The 17,229-nt window shown below is 39.5% G+C and overlaps 1 protein-coding gene across 5 annotated transcripts in view; it reads right to left on the minus strand.

The window, feature by feature from the left end:
- Nucleotides 1-7,904: 7,904 nt before the first annotated feature.
- LOC121377456 overlaps nucleotides 7,905-17,229 on the minus strand; it is a 61,453-nt gene continuing 52,128 nt past the window's right edge. For 3 of the 5 annotated variants that reach the window (XM_041505444.1, XM_041505443.1, XM_041505445.1), the window contains one exon: nucleotides 13,706-15,526. In XM_041505444.1, coding sequence (XP_041361378.1) covers nucleotides 13,902-14,984 — 1,083 coding nt within the window. In that variant the 5' untranslated portion in view covers nucleotides 14,985-15,526 and the 3' untranslated portion in view covers nucleotides 13,706-13,901. Of the gene's footprint in view, nucleotides 9,671-13,705; nucleotides 15,527-17,229 lie in introns of those variants that run through there. The other 2 variants (XM_041505448.1, XM_041505447.1) reach the window with 1 other exon arrangement.

Consider the following 17,229-nt stretch of genomic DNA (forward strand, 5'->3'; position numbering starts at 1 on the left):
TTCTATTAAAAAGTCAGATACTATCTATTAGATGTTAATTTCCTGTCCTGGAGCAGCCGGCTGATCCAGCACTTGTGCCCAAGACAGGTGTCCGCTACAACAGCTTGCTCTGAATGTGCACGTTAAACCTGACCTGGCAGATCGTTACCACACATTCCAATGGTATTCCGATATTTTTCGTTAAGTTACGAAACTTGCCGAAAACGTTACCATAACGACGTTGTCACGGGGATCCTATAATACCCGTAACTGAATGAAACACGATTATGGAAATATCTCTCCTAACTGTATATCTATTAGATCTCTCTGTAACGGGCGGTTATACCCTAGTGGCTCGTCTCTAGGTATGATCAGAGATACGATCTTATATAAAGTATGTATAATATAGCACGTTTAGTTCACTAGAAAACACAACAAAAACACAATACACTTTGGAATCTGTATTAATACTACGCTAACAAATGTACTGCCGCAGTAGTTAATTAACAACAACAAATAATAACAACCCAGAACTGATCACTTAATTAGTTAGTCTCTAGGTGTCTAGTTTACACAATATTGTAATCACTTCACCGTGACACAACACCCACACGTGTGATAATTGAGAAACGCTTCCAGGGGAACTTAATTAATAAAGGAATTACAACTCTATTCCTAAATGGTTAATTTTTAATTAACCCTTACTACTCATTCAGTAACGTGTGATAATTGAGAAATGCTGCCAAGGGAACTTAATTAATAAAGGAATTACAACTCTATTCCTAACTGGTTAATTTTTAATTAACCTTTAACTACTCATTCAGTAACCTTGTAACACAGAATTAATACTGGTACCTATCACAATAAAGACAATAACCTACAGTTTACCTAGGTCCTCTAGGATGACTGGCTAAGCTTTAATAATTATTTAGACAGTGAGCCTACAGTTTACTGCGTCAGATGACCGGCAGCATCGCCTAAATAATATTATTAAAATATTTAAAGTCACATCAATCACATCAAGGTTATACACAGAGCAGAACAATTTATTTACCACGCCCGGACTGAACTTTCCCCTGCAGCCTTCCTATGTTTCTCGCCGATATCTCTGAAACCCTAGCTATTTATCATAAAAAACCGAATATCGCCTGGGGACACAACGCGGTACCTCACGTATCATGAGATATTTCCCCAACTCCCAGAGACGCATTTTTCTAGAAGACCAGACTGGATGTCGCCATTCCGCAAGAAATCCCCTGGTCATAAACAGCACTACCGGAGTTATTACGTAACTACTGGCCACATGGCCTCCACACCTGGGCTGGGTGTGTATTGGAAGACCTCGACCGCCGTCGCGCAGCGGAGGTATTACGTAACAAGTTGCCCACCTGGGCTTAAGTGCATATTGGAACTGCACACGGCCCTCTAAAACAATTAAAAATCGCCACAGGCGAAAACAAATTAAGAGCATGTTCCGTCACAGACGTCAACATTAATTTGTCGTGACGTCAACAATGCTTTGGCATTTCAATATGCGTATTGATGTCAAAGCGATACTACGTACATTCTTTAGGATTAGCTTCAGGAAGGTGCAACTAGAATCGCTTTCTGACATTTATACGCATATTTATTTTAAATATGTGTAAATATAAACTGTTCATGGATCTAATACCATCTAATCAAATGTTCTGAAGTGTTGAGTGGATATAACAATAAAGGTAAGTGCTGTTTTGTTTTATTTGAAACACGCACGGCGGAACAGGGGAGGGAGTGGTAGTGGTGGTGGTAATAAATCTTAAGGCAGAGATGAAGAGATGAATTTTGCTTGTAGAATGCAGGAAATTTCATTTCATGACATCTACTTTTCATAATTTTACGCGGTAGCATACCCCCGACCCCTCTAAAAACTTTGCTTTGCGCCCTCAATCTCAGTCAACCCCTCCCCCTCTCCATGTTTACTTGTTTCCACCGTGCCTGTGATTATTTCTTTTATGCCCCGTTTTACAAAGCGATTTTAGCGCTAAAATCACCGTAAGTCTATAAGGTAGCTATGCAATTAAGGTAGTCTAATCTTGGCGCTAAGATCGCAAAATGTAACACGGCGCCTGCGTTAAAGTAGGAGGTTGCAGAGCATACATATATACATACATACATACATATTGATACATACATACATACATACATATTGATACATACATACATACATACATACATATTGATACATACATACATACATATTGATACATACATACATACATACATATTGATACATACATACATACATATTGATACATACATACATATTGATATATACATACATATTGATACATACATACATATTGATACATACATACATACATACATATTGATACATACATACATACATACATACATATTGATACATACATACATACATACATATTGATACATACATACATACATACATACGTACGTACGTACAGACAGACACACACATACATACATACATAGGCTACATACATATACCGATATAAAATCAGTGGCAGCGTAGACATTGGCGTAGACCGGATTGTATAGCCCTATTGTGTGGCCACCCACACTATCTACAGAGCGGCAGGCAAATATAAAAAGGTGCTGTGATAAAATGGGAGTTTGGTGGGATAGGCATGGGGGGGGGGGGGGGGCGGTAGGCATGACGCCATTTGGCTACGCTAGTGTGCGTAGGGATGGTGGATCGTGCCCCAACATTTATGAGAACATTTTCAAATACAATTGTACATAAGAAATTGTCATGTTATCCAGGAATGTTAGCGTGGGTGGGGGTCTAGACTGACTGACTGTGGCGAGCGAGATTTATACGGGGTCGAGACATGCCCCCTCCCCGAAAAATGTATTTTAAAAAATGGTTCAGAAGGGGTGGGGGTATACACGCAGTGGTCCCATCCCCCTCCCTTCCCCGGCTACGCCATTGAATATTAATAAGTAAGCACAGAGACAGAGAGGGAATGAGAGAGATGGAGGAAGAAACGGAGGTACAAAGTAGGTACAGGCTAAAGAGAAATAAAGTGGCACCCAGTGGTTACCGACATCGGTTTGTTTTTTATAACGACACCACCAAAGCACATTAATTTATCATCGGCTAGTGGATATCTACTTTTAGAGAAGAAACCTGTGTCACACACACACACACATACACACATTTATATATATATATGTATGTGTGTACCATATCACAGACAGGAAAGATAGCACATACCACGGCTTTTGATATATCAGTCGTGGCGCACTGGCTGAAATGAGAAATAGCCCAGTGACGGAGATCGATCCTAGACCGATCGTGCATCAAGCGAGCGCTTTACCACTGTGCTATGTCCTGCCCCGAAAAAACACAAACAACTAACGTACAGTCTAAATGTCTGCTACGATTAGTTCAACTTAGTGTCATACAGTATCTTCCATACTATGCTGCACGCATTGAAAGAAAACCACAAACAACCAACGTCTGTTACGATTAGTTCAACTTAGTGTCATACAGTATCTTCCATACTATGCTGCACGCATTGAAAGAAAACCACAAACAACCAACGTCTGTTACGATTAGTTCAACTTAGTGTCATACAGTATCTTCCATACTATGCTGCACGCATTGAAAGTAAACCACAAACAACCAACGTCTGTTACGATTAATTCAACTTAGTGTCATACAGTATCTTCCATACTATGCTGCACGCATTGAAAGAAAACCACAAACAACCAACGTCTGTTACGATTAGTTCAACTTAGTGTCATACAGTATCTTCCATACTATGCTGCACGCATTGAAAGAAAAAACAAACAAACAAACAAACAAACAATGCATCAATTACAATACTTGAAATTCTTGATTTATTTTCTAAGACATATCATAATATTATGAGCATACGAATTTTATATACAATTAATGTAAACACAACAAGTAACGTTGATATACACACTTTGAAAATGAGATTATGTTAGTGTAGAGCATCTTGCATTTGTAGCGTGTCCATAGGTCCCATATGTTGTCAGATTCCTACACTGACAATTGCATCCGTTCTAATATGAACTATTCCAAATGTGATGAATCCGATCAACGCTCTTAATTCTGCTCTGGATAACACTATACAACCCCTCCCTCCCTCCCTCCCTCCCCCGCCCTTCGCGATTATTACATATCATTCTTGAAAATCCCTAAATTAAAAAAATCTGAAACTTTCACTAGCACTCTATCGCTATTAGCACGCTTTTTTTTTGTACAGTGCAATACTAAGCTATTCATATAGGTATTCAGGGGAAATGTAGATACAAGGGCCCGCAAGGTTCACGTTCAAATCACGCTTCGCCTCTTCTATAGTTTGTTAGATTCTAAGACAATTTCTTCACCATTCGAGTCTCCCCCCCCCCCCCCGTTCTTAGGGCCTATACCGCTCCCTCCCCCATCATTACACACACACACGTGCGCGCGCACACGCACGCACACACACACTCTCTCTCTCTCTCTCTCTCTCTCTCTCTCTCTCTCTCTCTCTCTCACACACACACACGCACACACCGTAGACACACACGCACACATCATTGCCTAGGATTGTCTGGGATCGATCCTCGTCGGTGGGCACCACTCAGGACAGCACATACTACAGCATTTGATATACCAGTCGTGGTGAACTGGCAGGAAAAAGAAATAGCCCAATGGGCCCACCGACGAGGATCGATCCCAGACTGACCGCGCTTTACCACTGAGCTACGTCCCCCAACATCAGTATTATGTCCGTGAGTAAAATACATAATGTAGTTGTCTCCCCTTAACCAGTGTACGCCTATAATTCAACAATACACTATGGCTGTCTCTGTGATATATAAATTGTCATTTAGTGAGTTTTACGTTATAGCATGTTTATCTGAATAGTCTCCGCTCTGCTGATTTATAACACATTTTATACATGATGACCATATATTGATGATGATGATCATTATTCATAATCATCATAACCACGACTAATATCCTCATCATTACCATCATCATAACCATCACCACTATCACCATTATCATCATTATCACAACCACCACCACCACCATCATCATCCCCATCATCATAACCACCACCACCACCACCACCATCACCAGCATCATTACCATCATCATAACCACCACCACCATCATCATCATCATAACCACCACCACCACCATCATCATCCCCATCATCATAACCACCACCCCATCACCAACATCACCACCACAATCATCACCAACATCACCACCACAATCGTCACCAACATCACCACCACAATCGTCACCAACATCACCACCACAATCGTCATCAACAACATCAACATCATCATTATATTCATCAATGGTCATAAATATCATTGTAATGGACGTCATCAATGACATAATATCTCACCGCTTCTCTTATCGATGTAGACGATACCTGTCCACGTTGTCTGTCACGTGTCAGCTATTAATAAACCCACCGACCAGATTACGGAATTTATTATACAACATTTAGTGAAATCTCTTAAAGTATCAGTGAAATAAACGTGTTATCAGTGACGATAACACATTTTAGAGTGAACATTTCACTATTTCACTCTAAAATGTGTTATCGTCACTGTAGAAAGTGTTATCTTCACTGTAAGAAAGCCGGAACTACTTTGCTGCTGGCATTTTAAAAATAAAGGTAAATTGCCAAAAGTTATATAATAAAAAAAAAAAATTCACGTGTTTTGTCAAATATAATTTATATCTCATCTCGTGAAGTTTGCAATCATATAACACTTCACTCGATGAAATATAAATCATGAAAAAACACGAAATGTCCTTTATATCTCTAACGCCCCACTCAAACTAGACCGACTGTGGCGAGCGAGATTTATACGGGGGTCGAGACATGCCCCCTCATCCGAAAAATGTATTTTTAAAAATGGTTCAGAAGGGGTGGGGGTAGACCCCCAAAATTCGCCCCCTGCATACGCGCAGTGGTCCCATCCCCCTCCCTTCCCCGGCTACGCCAGTGAATATTAATAAGTATGAACAGAGACAGAGAGGGAATGAGAAAGATGGAGGAAGAAACGGAGGTACAAAATAGGTACAGGCTAAAGAGAAATATCTACTTTTAGAGAAGAAACCCGTGTCACACACACATACACAAACACATATACGCGTGTGTGTGTGTGTGTGTGTGTGCGTGCGTGCGTGCGCGCGCCTTTGTGTGTGTGTATACCATCTCACAGACAGGATAGCACATATCACGGCTTTTGATATATCAGTCGTGGCGCATTGGCTGGAATGAGAAATGGCCCAATGGGCCCACTGACGGAGATCGATCCTAGACCGACCGCGCATCAAGCTAGCGCTTTACCACTGTGCTACGTCCTGAGCCGAAAAACACAAACACCCTACGTACAATCTAGTTATCTGGTTAGTTCAACTTAGTGTTGTACAGTATAGTCCATATTATGCTGCACGCGTTAGAAAAAAAGGAAAAAATAAATAAATAAAAAAATAAAAATTGCATGAGCTCGCATATTTTAAATATATTTTTTATTCTCTAGGACATATCATATGAGCATACGAATTTTATATGCATTTAATGTAAACATAACAAGTAACGTTGATATACACAATTTGAAAATGAGATTACATGTATATTAGTGTAGGGCACCTTGCAGTTGTAGTGTGTCCATAGATCCCATACGTTGTCGGATTTCTACACTGACAATTGCATCCGTTCTAATATGAAATATTCCACGTGTAATGAATCCGACAAACGTTCTTAAAGGGATATTCCTGAGTTTGCTGTAAATTTTAAGATGTTATCGACTAGCAGAGACTTTTTAACGATTGTATTAGTGGATTTAAAAAAAGAAAAATTCGTGCGTACTAAATTATTTCAAGACGAAATCCAGTTTGGGCTTCTTACAAATATTAAGACGACCAGAAACACATTGAATATACAGACACTGATATTCTAAACAAGAAAATATATTTAATATGCAAGTTTAATCGAAGAAATATTTTATTAGTCTGAAACATCTTACAATGCAGCAAACTCAGGAATGTCCCTTTAATCCTGCTCTGCATGTTCGCAAAATAATACCAACATGGATAATACTAAAAATCCCAATCAACCCAACCAGAGTTTCTTGTTTGGGTGGGTCGGTTGGGGCTTTTCTGGTGTTTTATTTAACAACCCCCGCCCTCCGTGATTATTACATATAATTCTTGAAAATCCGTAGATAAAAAATCTGAAACCTTCAGTAGCACTCTATCGCATTTAGCATGTTTCCATTATTATTATTTATTAGACCTACCACTCGCAATAGAACGCATTTATAGGTTCACAATGCCCCCTTTTGTGTAAATGTAGCTAGTGAATGCGCTATTGTACTGTGCTCCGTTTCTGCTTTTACTGCTCACTTCTTAGGGCCGTACGCTGGGTGGGGGGGGGGGGGGGGGGGTCCGAACAGCCCCACCCATCCCCCTCCGCCGCTGAGGCTAAAAGGTGGGGGTTTTTTGGGGTTTTTTTTTACATTTCATATAGGTATTCAGGGGAAATGTAGATAGCCTTCAAGGGTCCGCAAGGATCACGTTCAAATCACGCTTCGCCTCTTCTATAGTTTGTTAGATTCTAAGACAATTTCTTCACCATTCGAGTCCTTTTTTCTTTTTTTTCTCTCGTCAGTATACCGCTCCCTCCCCCATCATTACTCACACACACACACACACACACACACACACACACACACGCACACACACACACACACGCACACAAACACACACACACACACACACGCACACACCACTGCCTAGGAAATGTCCAGGAGCCAATTTCACAAAAGATCGTAAATTTACGTCTGCGATAAGTGATAAAGCGGACATACGTTTACGTGTTTGGAATCTATTTCACGCAGAAAATGACATCATTACGGAAGATGGAGCATTTTATTGACAAAAGAAAACAAAATATGTGTATTTTATTATATTTGTTTTCTTGTTAATAGTAACACAAACTGTGGTTTAGTCGTAGACTTACGTTTGTAAACGTGCAAAACTAGGTGGGTTTTTTTAAAATTGGGCCCTGATACCACTAATATGTTTAAGCTGGAATACGCGCTTGTTACAATTTAGTCCAGTCTGTTATTCTTAATCCACTGAACGTGTGTAGGCCACGCCTTGTGTGCATTCAGGTTTAGTTCTGTTTTCGCTGGAATGTTCACATCTTGGTCGCTATATACACTGTACGGCTTCATATAGTTTCCCAGAAAAATCTCTATCAGTGACGCAGCAAATGGCGTCATTTTGACGTTGTCCCAACTCATCATAACGACCTTGGCCTCAACCTGTTGAAACAGCACGTCCGCTCTGTGCAGGACCTGGAATTCCTGACCCTCGACGTCGATTTTCACTATGACTCTTTTAGAACGTATATATGGTATTAGATCAGGGCTACGTAACGCCAGTGTCGAATAGTTATCCTTACTGTTAGTCGGAGTCTCGATAACTCTGGCTAATTCTCCCTGTTCGTTCACGTCGTTTCCGGTGTAGAACACCAAACGTTTGTCTAAAAAGTTATTCTTGAGCACCGATTTACACAGCTGATGAGCATTTATCTGCGACTCTGTCAACACAGTTACCTCCCTTCCGTACCGCGCTGCAGTCAATGCGTACTCTGCCTTCAAAATTCCGAAGTCGACAAACCCTAGTTCCGGATCTGACGTCAGGTGGTCTATAAACACCCTGAATACCGCGTCTGTTGCTTGGCTGACGTCAATGGCTCCATAATTCGTGTAAATAAACACGTCGCCGATTAGCAGCTGAAATTGTCTCTGTTCAAGTTCATAATCTCCCGTGCAAAATTTTGACGTCTGCTTCCATTCATTGTTCTTGAAAACGAGTACGGCGGGATCTGATTGGCTGATGACCGTCTTACGTAATTCCCCATTATTTTTTTGTTTTTCCGTTACGACCATCTCGTTTGGAATGTTCTTCATTTTTTCTGGAATGAGATTTTCTGAAATGCGTCTGTGTGTCATGAGTCCATCGATGATGGAAGATTGACTCTTTGAGAAGTATGTCGCATACACAAGGTAGAGAATGGCAAGACATCCGATAAGAATTAGTTTTCCTTGGTGGCGACGAAAAAACATTTTGTTCTGTAATTTTTAGACGTTTAAAGAACTGCTAACTTGTATTTCCTTTGCTGATGCTATTCTTTAGACTTTGTGTGTATACTCGTTGAGATATAGCAATTCACTGTTTTAAGCGTCAAACTGTTCTCAAAGTATTTTGAAATTAAAGAAGGCTGAAATACTTTGAATGAACGTTGCACAAGATTTAGAACATTCGACTGTAAACGTTCAGAAAATTCGTAATAATTGGTATGTCTTTTCTTTGGTTCTGAATACAATTAATCTACATGTTGAATTAGACACAGTCCGTCTACAAAAGAATGTCCGTATGATGTGGTAGTTAAATGTTCTTGAAAGCTTCACTTATGCTGGGGGGAGGGGGGGGGGGTCTTCAAAATATCTAATAGATCCAAGATATAACGTTTGTCGTAACGTTATCCAATCAGAATTGCCGTCTTATTCACTCGCTGCCGAAAATGGTTTTTGTCTATCTTCTGCTGGTTCTATTGATAACACCATTCGCTTTGGTAAGGTGGAACTTTCTGAGCGTTGATATGTAGTAAATCTGAAGGTATATGGAATATTTAAAAACAATAATAAATAATAATAATAATAATAATAATAATAATAATAATAACAACAACAACAAATACAACAACAACAACAACAATAATAATAACAACAACAATAACAACAATAATAATAATCATAATAAAGGTTAAAGCTTGTGTTTTTGTAACGACACCACTAGAGCACGTCAAATATTTGGTAATTTTGACACGTAGTCTACGTGGGAAAGCCGTTTCACTTTTCCATTAGCAGCAACAGATGTTATGCAAATGCACTTTCACACACAGGACAGCACATACTACAGCATTTGATATACCAGTCGTGGTGAACTGGCAGGAAAAATAAATAGCCCAATGGGCCCACCGACGAGGATCGATCCCAGACCGACCGCGCTTTACCACTGAGCTACGTCCCCAACATCAGTATTATGTCTGTGAGTAAAATACATAATGTAGTTGTCTCCCCTTAACCAGTGTACGCCTATAATTCAACAATACACAGTATCTCTGATATATAAATTGTCATTTAGTGAGTTTTACGTTATAGCATGTTTATCTGAATAGTCTCCGCTCTGCTGATTTATAACACATTTTATACATGATGATGATCATATATTGATGATGATCATCATCATTCATAATCATCATAACCACGACCAATATCATCATCATCCTCATCATTACCATCATCATAACCATCACCACTATCACCATTATCATCATTATCAGAACCACCACCACTATCATCATCATAACCACCACCACTATCATCATCATAACCACCACCACTATCATCATCATAACCACCACCACTATCATCATCATAACCACCACCACTATCATCATAACCACCACCACTATCATCATCATAACCACCACCACCATCATCATCATAACCACCACCACTATCATCATCATAACCACCACCACTATCATCATAACCACCACCACTATCATCATCATAACCACCACCACCATCATCATCATAACCACCACCACTATCATCATCATAACCACCACCACTATCATCATCATAACCACCACCATCATCATCATCATAACCACCACCACTATCATCATCATAACCACCACCACTATCATCATCATAACCACCACCACTATCATCATTATCAGAACCACCACCACTATCATCATCATAACCACCACCACTATCATCATCATAACCACCACCACTATCATCATCATAACCACCACCCCATCACCAACATCACCACTACAATCGTCACCAACATCACCACCACAATCGTCACCAACATCACCACCACAATCGTCACCAACATCACCACCACAATCGTCATCAACATCATCATTATATTCATCAATGTTCACAAATATCATTGTAATGAACATCATCATCGACATAATATCTCACCGCTTCTCTTATCGATGTAGACAATACCTGTCCACGTTGTCTGTCACGTGTCAGCTATTAATAAACCCACCGACCAGATTACGGAATTCATTATACAACATTTAGTGAAATATCTTAAAGTATCAGTGGAATAAACGTGTTATCAGTCACTCAGTGACGATAACACATTTTAGAGTGAACATTTCACTATTTCACTCTAAAATGTGTTATCGTCATTGTAGAAAGTGTCATCTTCACTGTAAGAAAGCCGGAACTACTTTGCTGCTGGCATTTTTAAAATAAAAGTAAATTGCCAAAAAGTTGTATAATAAATAAAACATTTCACGTGTTTTGTCAAATATGATTTATATCTCATCTCGTGAAGTTTGCAATCATATCACACTCTTCGCTTGCAAACTTGATGAGATATAAATCATGAAAAAACATGAAATGTTCTTTATATCTCTAACGCCCCACCCAAACTAGACCGACTGTGGCGAGCGAGATTTATACGGGGGTCGAGACATGCCCCCTCCCCCGAAAAATGTATTTTTAAAAATCGTTCAGAAGGGGTGGAGGTAGACCCCCAAAATTCGCCCCCTGCATACACGCAGTGGTCCCATCCCCCTCCCTTCCCCGGCTACGCCAGTGAATATTAATAAGTATGAACAGAGACAGAGATGGAATGAGAGAGATGGAGGAAGAAACGGAGGTACCAAATAGGTACAGGATGAAAAGAAATAAAGTGGCACCCAGTGGTTACCGACACCGAAACTAACTTAAAAGTTAAAGTTTGTTTTGTATAACAATACCACCAAAGCACATTGATTTATCACCGACTAGTAGATATCTACTTTTAGAGAAGAAACCCGTGTCACACACACACACACACACATATATATATATATATATATATATATATATGTGTGTGTGTGTGTGTGTGTGCGTGCGCCTTTGTGTATGTGTATACCATCTGACAGACAGGATAGCACACACCACGGCTTTTGATATATCAGTCGTGGCGCATTGGCTGGAATGAGAAATGGCCCAATGGGCCCACTGACGGAGATCGATCCTAGACCGACCGCGCATCAAGCTAGCGCTTTACCACTGTGCTACGTCCTGAGCCGAAAAACACAAACACCCTACGTACAATCTAGTTATCTGGTTAGTTCAACTTAGTGTTGTACAGTATAGTCCATATTATGCTGCACGCGTTAAAAAAAAAAAAAAAAACGATAAAAAAACGATAATAAAAACGCAACCGAATTTGCATCAGCTCGCATATTTTATATTTTTTATTTATTCTTTAGGACATATCATATGAGCATACGAATTTTATATGCATTTAATGTAAACACAAGTAGCGTTGATATACGCAATTTGAATATGAGATTATGTTAGTGTAGAACACCTTGCATTTGTAGTGTGTCCATAGATCCCATATGTTGTCTTATTTCTACACTGACAATTGCATCCGTTCCAATATGAACTATTCCACGTGTAATGAATCCGACAAACATTCTTAAAGGGACATTCCTGAGTTTGCTGTAAATTTTAAGATGTTATTGACTAGCAGAGACTTTTTAACGATTGTATTAGTGGATTTTAGTTCTTTTTTTTTCCTTTTTCTTTTGTTTTCGTGCGTACGAAATTATTTGAAGACGAAATCCAGTTTGGGCTTCTTACAAATATTAAGACGACCAGAAACACATTGAATATACAGACACTGAGATTCTAAACAAGAAAATATATTTAATATGTAAGTTTAATCGAAGAAATATTTTATTAGTCGGAAACATCTTACAATGCAGCAAACTCAGGAATGTCCCTTTAATCCTGCTCCGCATGTCTTCGCAAAATAATACCAACATGGATAATACTAAAAATCGCAATCAACCCAACCAGAGTTTCTTGTTTGGGTGGGTGGGTGGGTGGGTGGGCTTTTCTGGTGTTTTATTTAACAACCCCCGCCCTCCGTGATTATTACATATAATTCTTGAAAATCCGTAGATAAAAAATCTGAAACCTTCAGTAGCACTCTATCGCTGTTAGCATGCTTCCATTATTATTATTTATTAGACCTACCACTCGGAATAGAACGCATTTATAGGTTCACAATGCCCCCTTTTGTGTAAATGTAGCTAGTGAATGCGCTATTGTACTGTGCTCCGTTTCTGCTTTTACTGCTCACTTCTTAGGGCCGTACGCTGGGGGGGGGGGGGGGGGTCCGAACAGCCCCACCCATCCCCCTCCGCCGCTGAGGCTAAAAGGGTGGGGTTTTTTTTGTTTTTTTTTTACATTTCATATAGGTATTCAGGGGAAATGTAGATAGCCTTCAAGGGTCCGCAAGGATCACGTTCAAATCACGCTTCGCCTCTTCTATAGTTTGTTAGATTCTAAGACAATTTCTTCACCATTCGAGTCCTTTTTTCTTTTTCTTTTCTCGTCAGTATACCGCTCCCTCCCCCATCATTACTCACACACACACACACACACACACACACACACACACACAAACACGCACACACCACTGCCTAGGAAATGTCCAGGAGCCAATTTCACAAAAGATCGTAAATTTACGTCTGCGATAAGTGATAAAGCGGACATACGTTTACGTGTTTGGAATCTATTTCACGCAGAAAATGACATCATTACGGAAGATGGAGCATTTTATTGACAAAAGAAAACAAAATATGTGTATTTTATTATATTTGGTTTCTTGTTAATAGTAACACAAACTGTGGTTTAGTCGTAGACTTACGTTTGTAAACGTGCAAAACTAGGTGTTTTTTTTTTTAATTGGGCCCTGATACCACTAATATGTTTAAGCTGGAATACGCGCTTGTTACAATTTAGTCCAGTCTGTTATTCTTAATCCACTGAACGTGTGTAGGCCACGCCTTGTGTGCATTCAGGTTTAGTTCTGTTTTCGCTGGAATGTTCACATCTTGGTCGCTATATACACTGTACGGCTTCATATAGTTTCCCAGAAAAATCTCTATCAGTGACGCAGCAAATGGCGTCATTTTGACGTTGTCCCAACTCATCATAACGACCTTGGCCTCAACCTGTTGAAACAGCACGTCCGCTCTGTGCAGGACCTGGAATTCCTGACCCTCGACGTCGATTTTCACTATGACTCTTTTAGAACGTATATATGGTATTAGATCAGGGCTACGTAACGCCAGTGTCAAATAGTTATCCTTACTGTTAGTCGGAGTCTCGATAACTCTGGCTAATTCTCCCTGTTCATTCACGTCATTTCCGGTGTAGAACACCAAAAGTTTGTCTAAAAAGTTATTCTTGAGCACCGATTTACACAGCTGAAGAGCATTTATCTGCGACTCTGTCAACACAGTTACCTCCCTTCCGTACCGCGCTGCAGTCAATGCGTACTCTGCCTTCAAAATTCCGAAGTCGACAAACCCTAGTTCCGGATCTGACGCCAGGTGGTCTATAAACACCCTGAATACCGCGTCTGTTGCTTGGCTGACGTCAATGGCTCCATAATTCGTGTAAATAAACACGTCGCCGATTGGCAGCTGAAATTGTCTCTGTTCAAGTTTATAATCTCCCGTGCAAAATTTTGACGACTGCTTCCATTCATTGTTCTTGAAAACGAGTACGGCGGGATCTGATTGGCTGATGACCGTCTTACGTAATTCCCCATTATTTTTTTGTTTTCCTGTTACGACCATCTCGTTTGGAATGTTCTTCATTTTGTCTGGAATGAGATTTTCTGAACTGCGTCTTTCTGGAATGAGATTTTCTGAACTGCGTCTTTCTGGAATGAGATTTCCTGAAATGCGTCTTTCTGGCATGAGTGCATCGCTGATAGAAAATTCAATCTTTGAGAAGTATGTCGCATACACAAGGTAGACAATGGCAAGAAATCCGATTAGAATTAGTTTTGCTCGGTGGCGACGACAAATCATTTTGTTCTGTAATTTTTAGACGTTCAAAGAACTGCTAACTTGTATTTCCTTTGCTGATGCTATTCTTTAGACTTTGTGTGTATACTCGTTGAGATATAGCAATTCACTGTTTTAAGCGTCAAACTGTTCTTAAAGTATTTTCAAATTAAAGAAGACTGAAATACTTTGAATGAATTTGCACAAGATTTAGAACATTCAACTGTAAACGTTCAGAAAATTCTTAATAATTGGTATGTCTTTTCTTTGGTTCTGAATACAATTAATCTACAAATTGAATTAGATACAGCAAGTTAATAAAATAATGTCCGTCTACAAAAGAATGTCCGTATGATGTGGTAGTTAATGTTCTTGAAAGCTTCAATAATCCTGGGGGTTTTCTCTTCAAAATCTCTAATAGATCTAAGATTAATTTTTGTCGTAACGTTATTCAATCAGAATTGCCGTCTTATTCACTCGCTGTCGAAAATGGTTTCTATCTTCTGCTAGTTCTTTTGATTCAATTTGGTAATGTGGAACTTTCTGAGCGTTGATATGTAGTAAATCTGAAGGTATATGAAATATTTAAAAACACCAATAAATAATACTAATAATAATAATAACAATAATAATAACAACAATAATAACAATAATAATAATCATCATAATAAAGGTTAAAGTTTGGGTTTTTGTAACGACACCACTAGAGCACATGTCAAACATTTGGTAATTTTCACATGTAGTCTACGTAGGAAAGCCGTTTCACTTTTCCGCTAACAGCAACAGATGTTATGCAAATGCACTTTCACACACAGGACAGCACATACTACAGCATTTGATATACCAGTCGTGGTGAACTGGCAGGAAAAATAAATAGCCCAATGGACCCACCGACGAGGATCGATCCTAGACCGACCGCGCTTTACCACTGGGCTACGTCCCCTAAATCAGTATTATGTCCGTGAGTAAAATACATATTTGTAGTTGTCTCCCCTTAACCAGTGTACCGCTATAATTCAACAATTATACACTATGGCTGTCTCTGTGATATATAAATTGTCATTTTGTGAGTTTTACGTCATAACGTATTTATCTGAATAGTCTCCGCTCTGCTGATTTATAACACATTTTAGACATGATGATGATCATCATTCACCACATCATCATCATCATCACCACGACCAACATCATCATCATCAACATCATCACGACCACCACGATCACCAGCATCGATACCGTCATTATAACCACCATCATCATCATCATCATCATTATCGCTATAACCATACCATCATCATCATTAACATCATCACAACCACCATCACCAGCATCGTAACCACCATCATCATCATCATCAGCATCACCATCGTCATACTCTACCATCATCATCATTAACATCATCACAACCACCATCACCAGCATCGTAACCACCATCTATCATCATCATCACCATCGCCACAACCTCTATCATCATCATCAACAACATCATCACAACCACCAGCATCATTACCGTCATCATAACCACCACCACCATCATCATCATCATAACCACAACCACCACCACCATCATCATCATTATCACCATCATCATAACTACCACCCCATCACCAACATCACCACCACAATCGTCACCAACATCACCACCACAATCGTCACCAACATCACCACCACAATCGTCATCATCATCAACAACATCAACATCATCATTATATTCATCAATGTTCATAAATATCATTGTAATCAACATCATCATCGACATAATATCTCACCGCTTCTCTTATCGATATTGACGATACCTGTCCACGTTGTCTGTCACGTGTCAGCTATTAATAAACCCACCGACCAGGTTAAGGAATTTATTATATAACATTTAGTGAAATATCTTAAAGCATGGGCGTACATAGGGGGGGGGGGTCGATGGGTTCGACCGACCCCCCCCCCCCCCCCCCCCGAAATCGCTTTTTTTAATAATTTAATATATCTGACATGGATATCTGACATTATTATATTTACTCAACATAGAAATATATGCCCAATATCTCTGCAATCTATTTTGGAACCACCCTTTTCAAAATCCTCTAGTTTGGAACCCCTTTTTCAAAATCCTATGTACGCCCATGTAAAGTATCAGTGAAATAAAAGTGTTATCAGTCACTCAGTGACGATAACACATTTTAGAGTCAACATTTCACTATTTCACTGTAAAATTTGTTATCCACACTGTAGAAAGTGTTATTTTCACAGTAAGAAAGCCGGAACTACTTTGCTG

This window comes from Gigantopelta aegis, chromosome 7 (assembly GCF_016097555.1).
Source record: "Gigantopelta aegis isolate Gae_Host chromosome 7, Gae_host_genome, whole genome shotgun sequence".
Classification (NCBI taxonomy): Eukaryota; Metazoa; Mollusca; class Gastropoda; order Neomphalida; family Peltospiridae; genus Gigantopelta; species Gigantopelta aegis.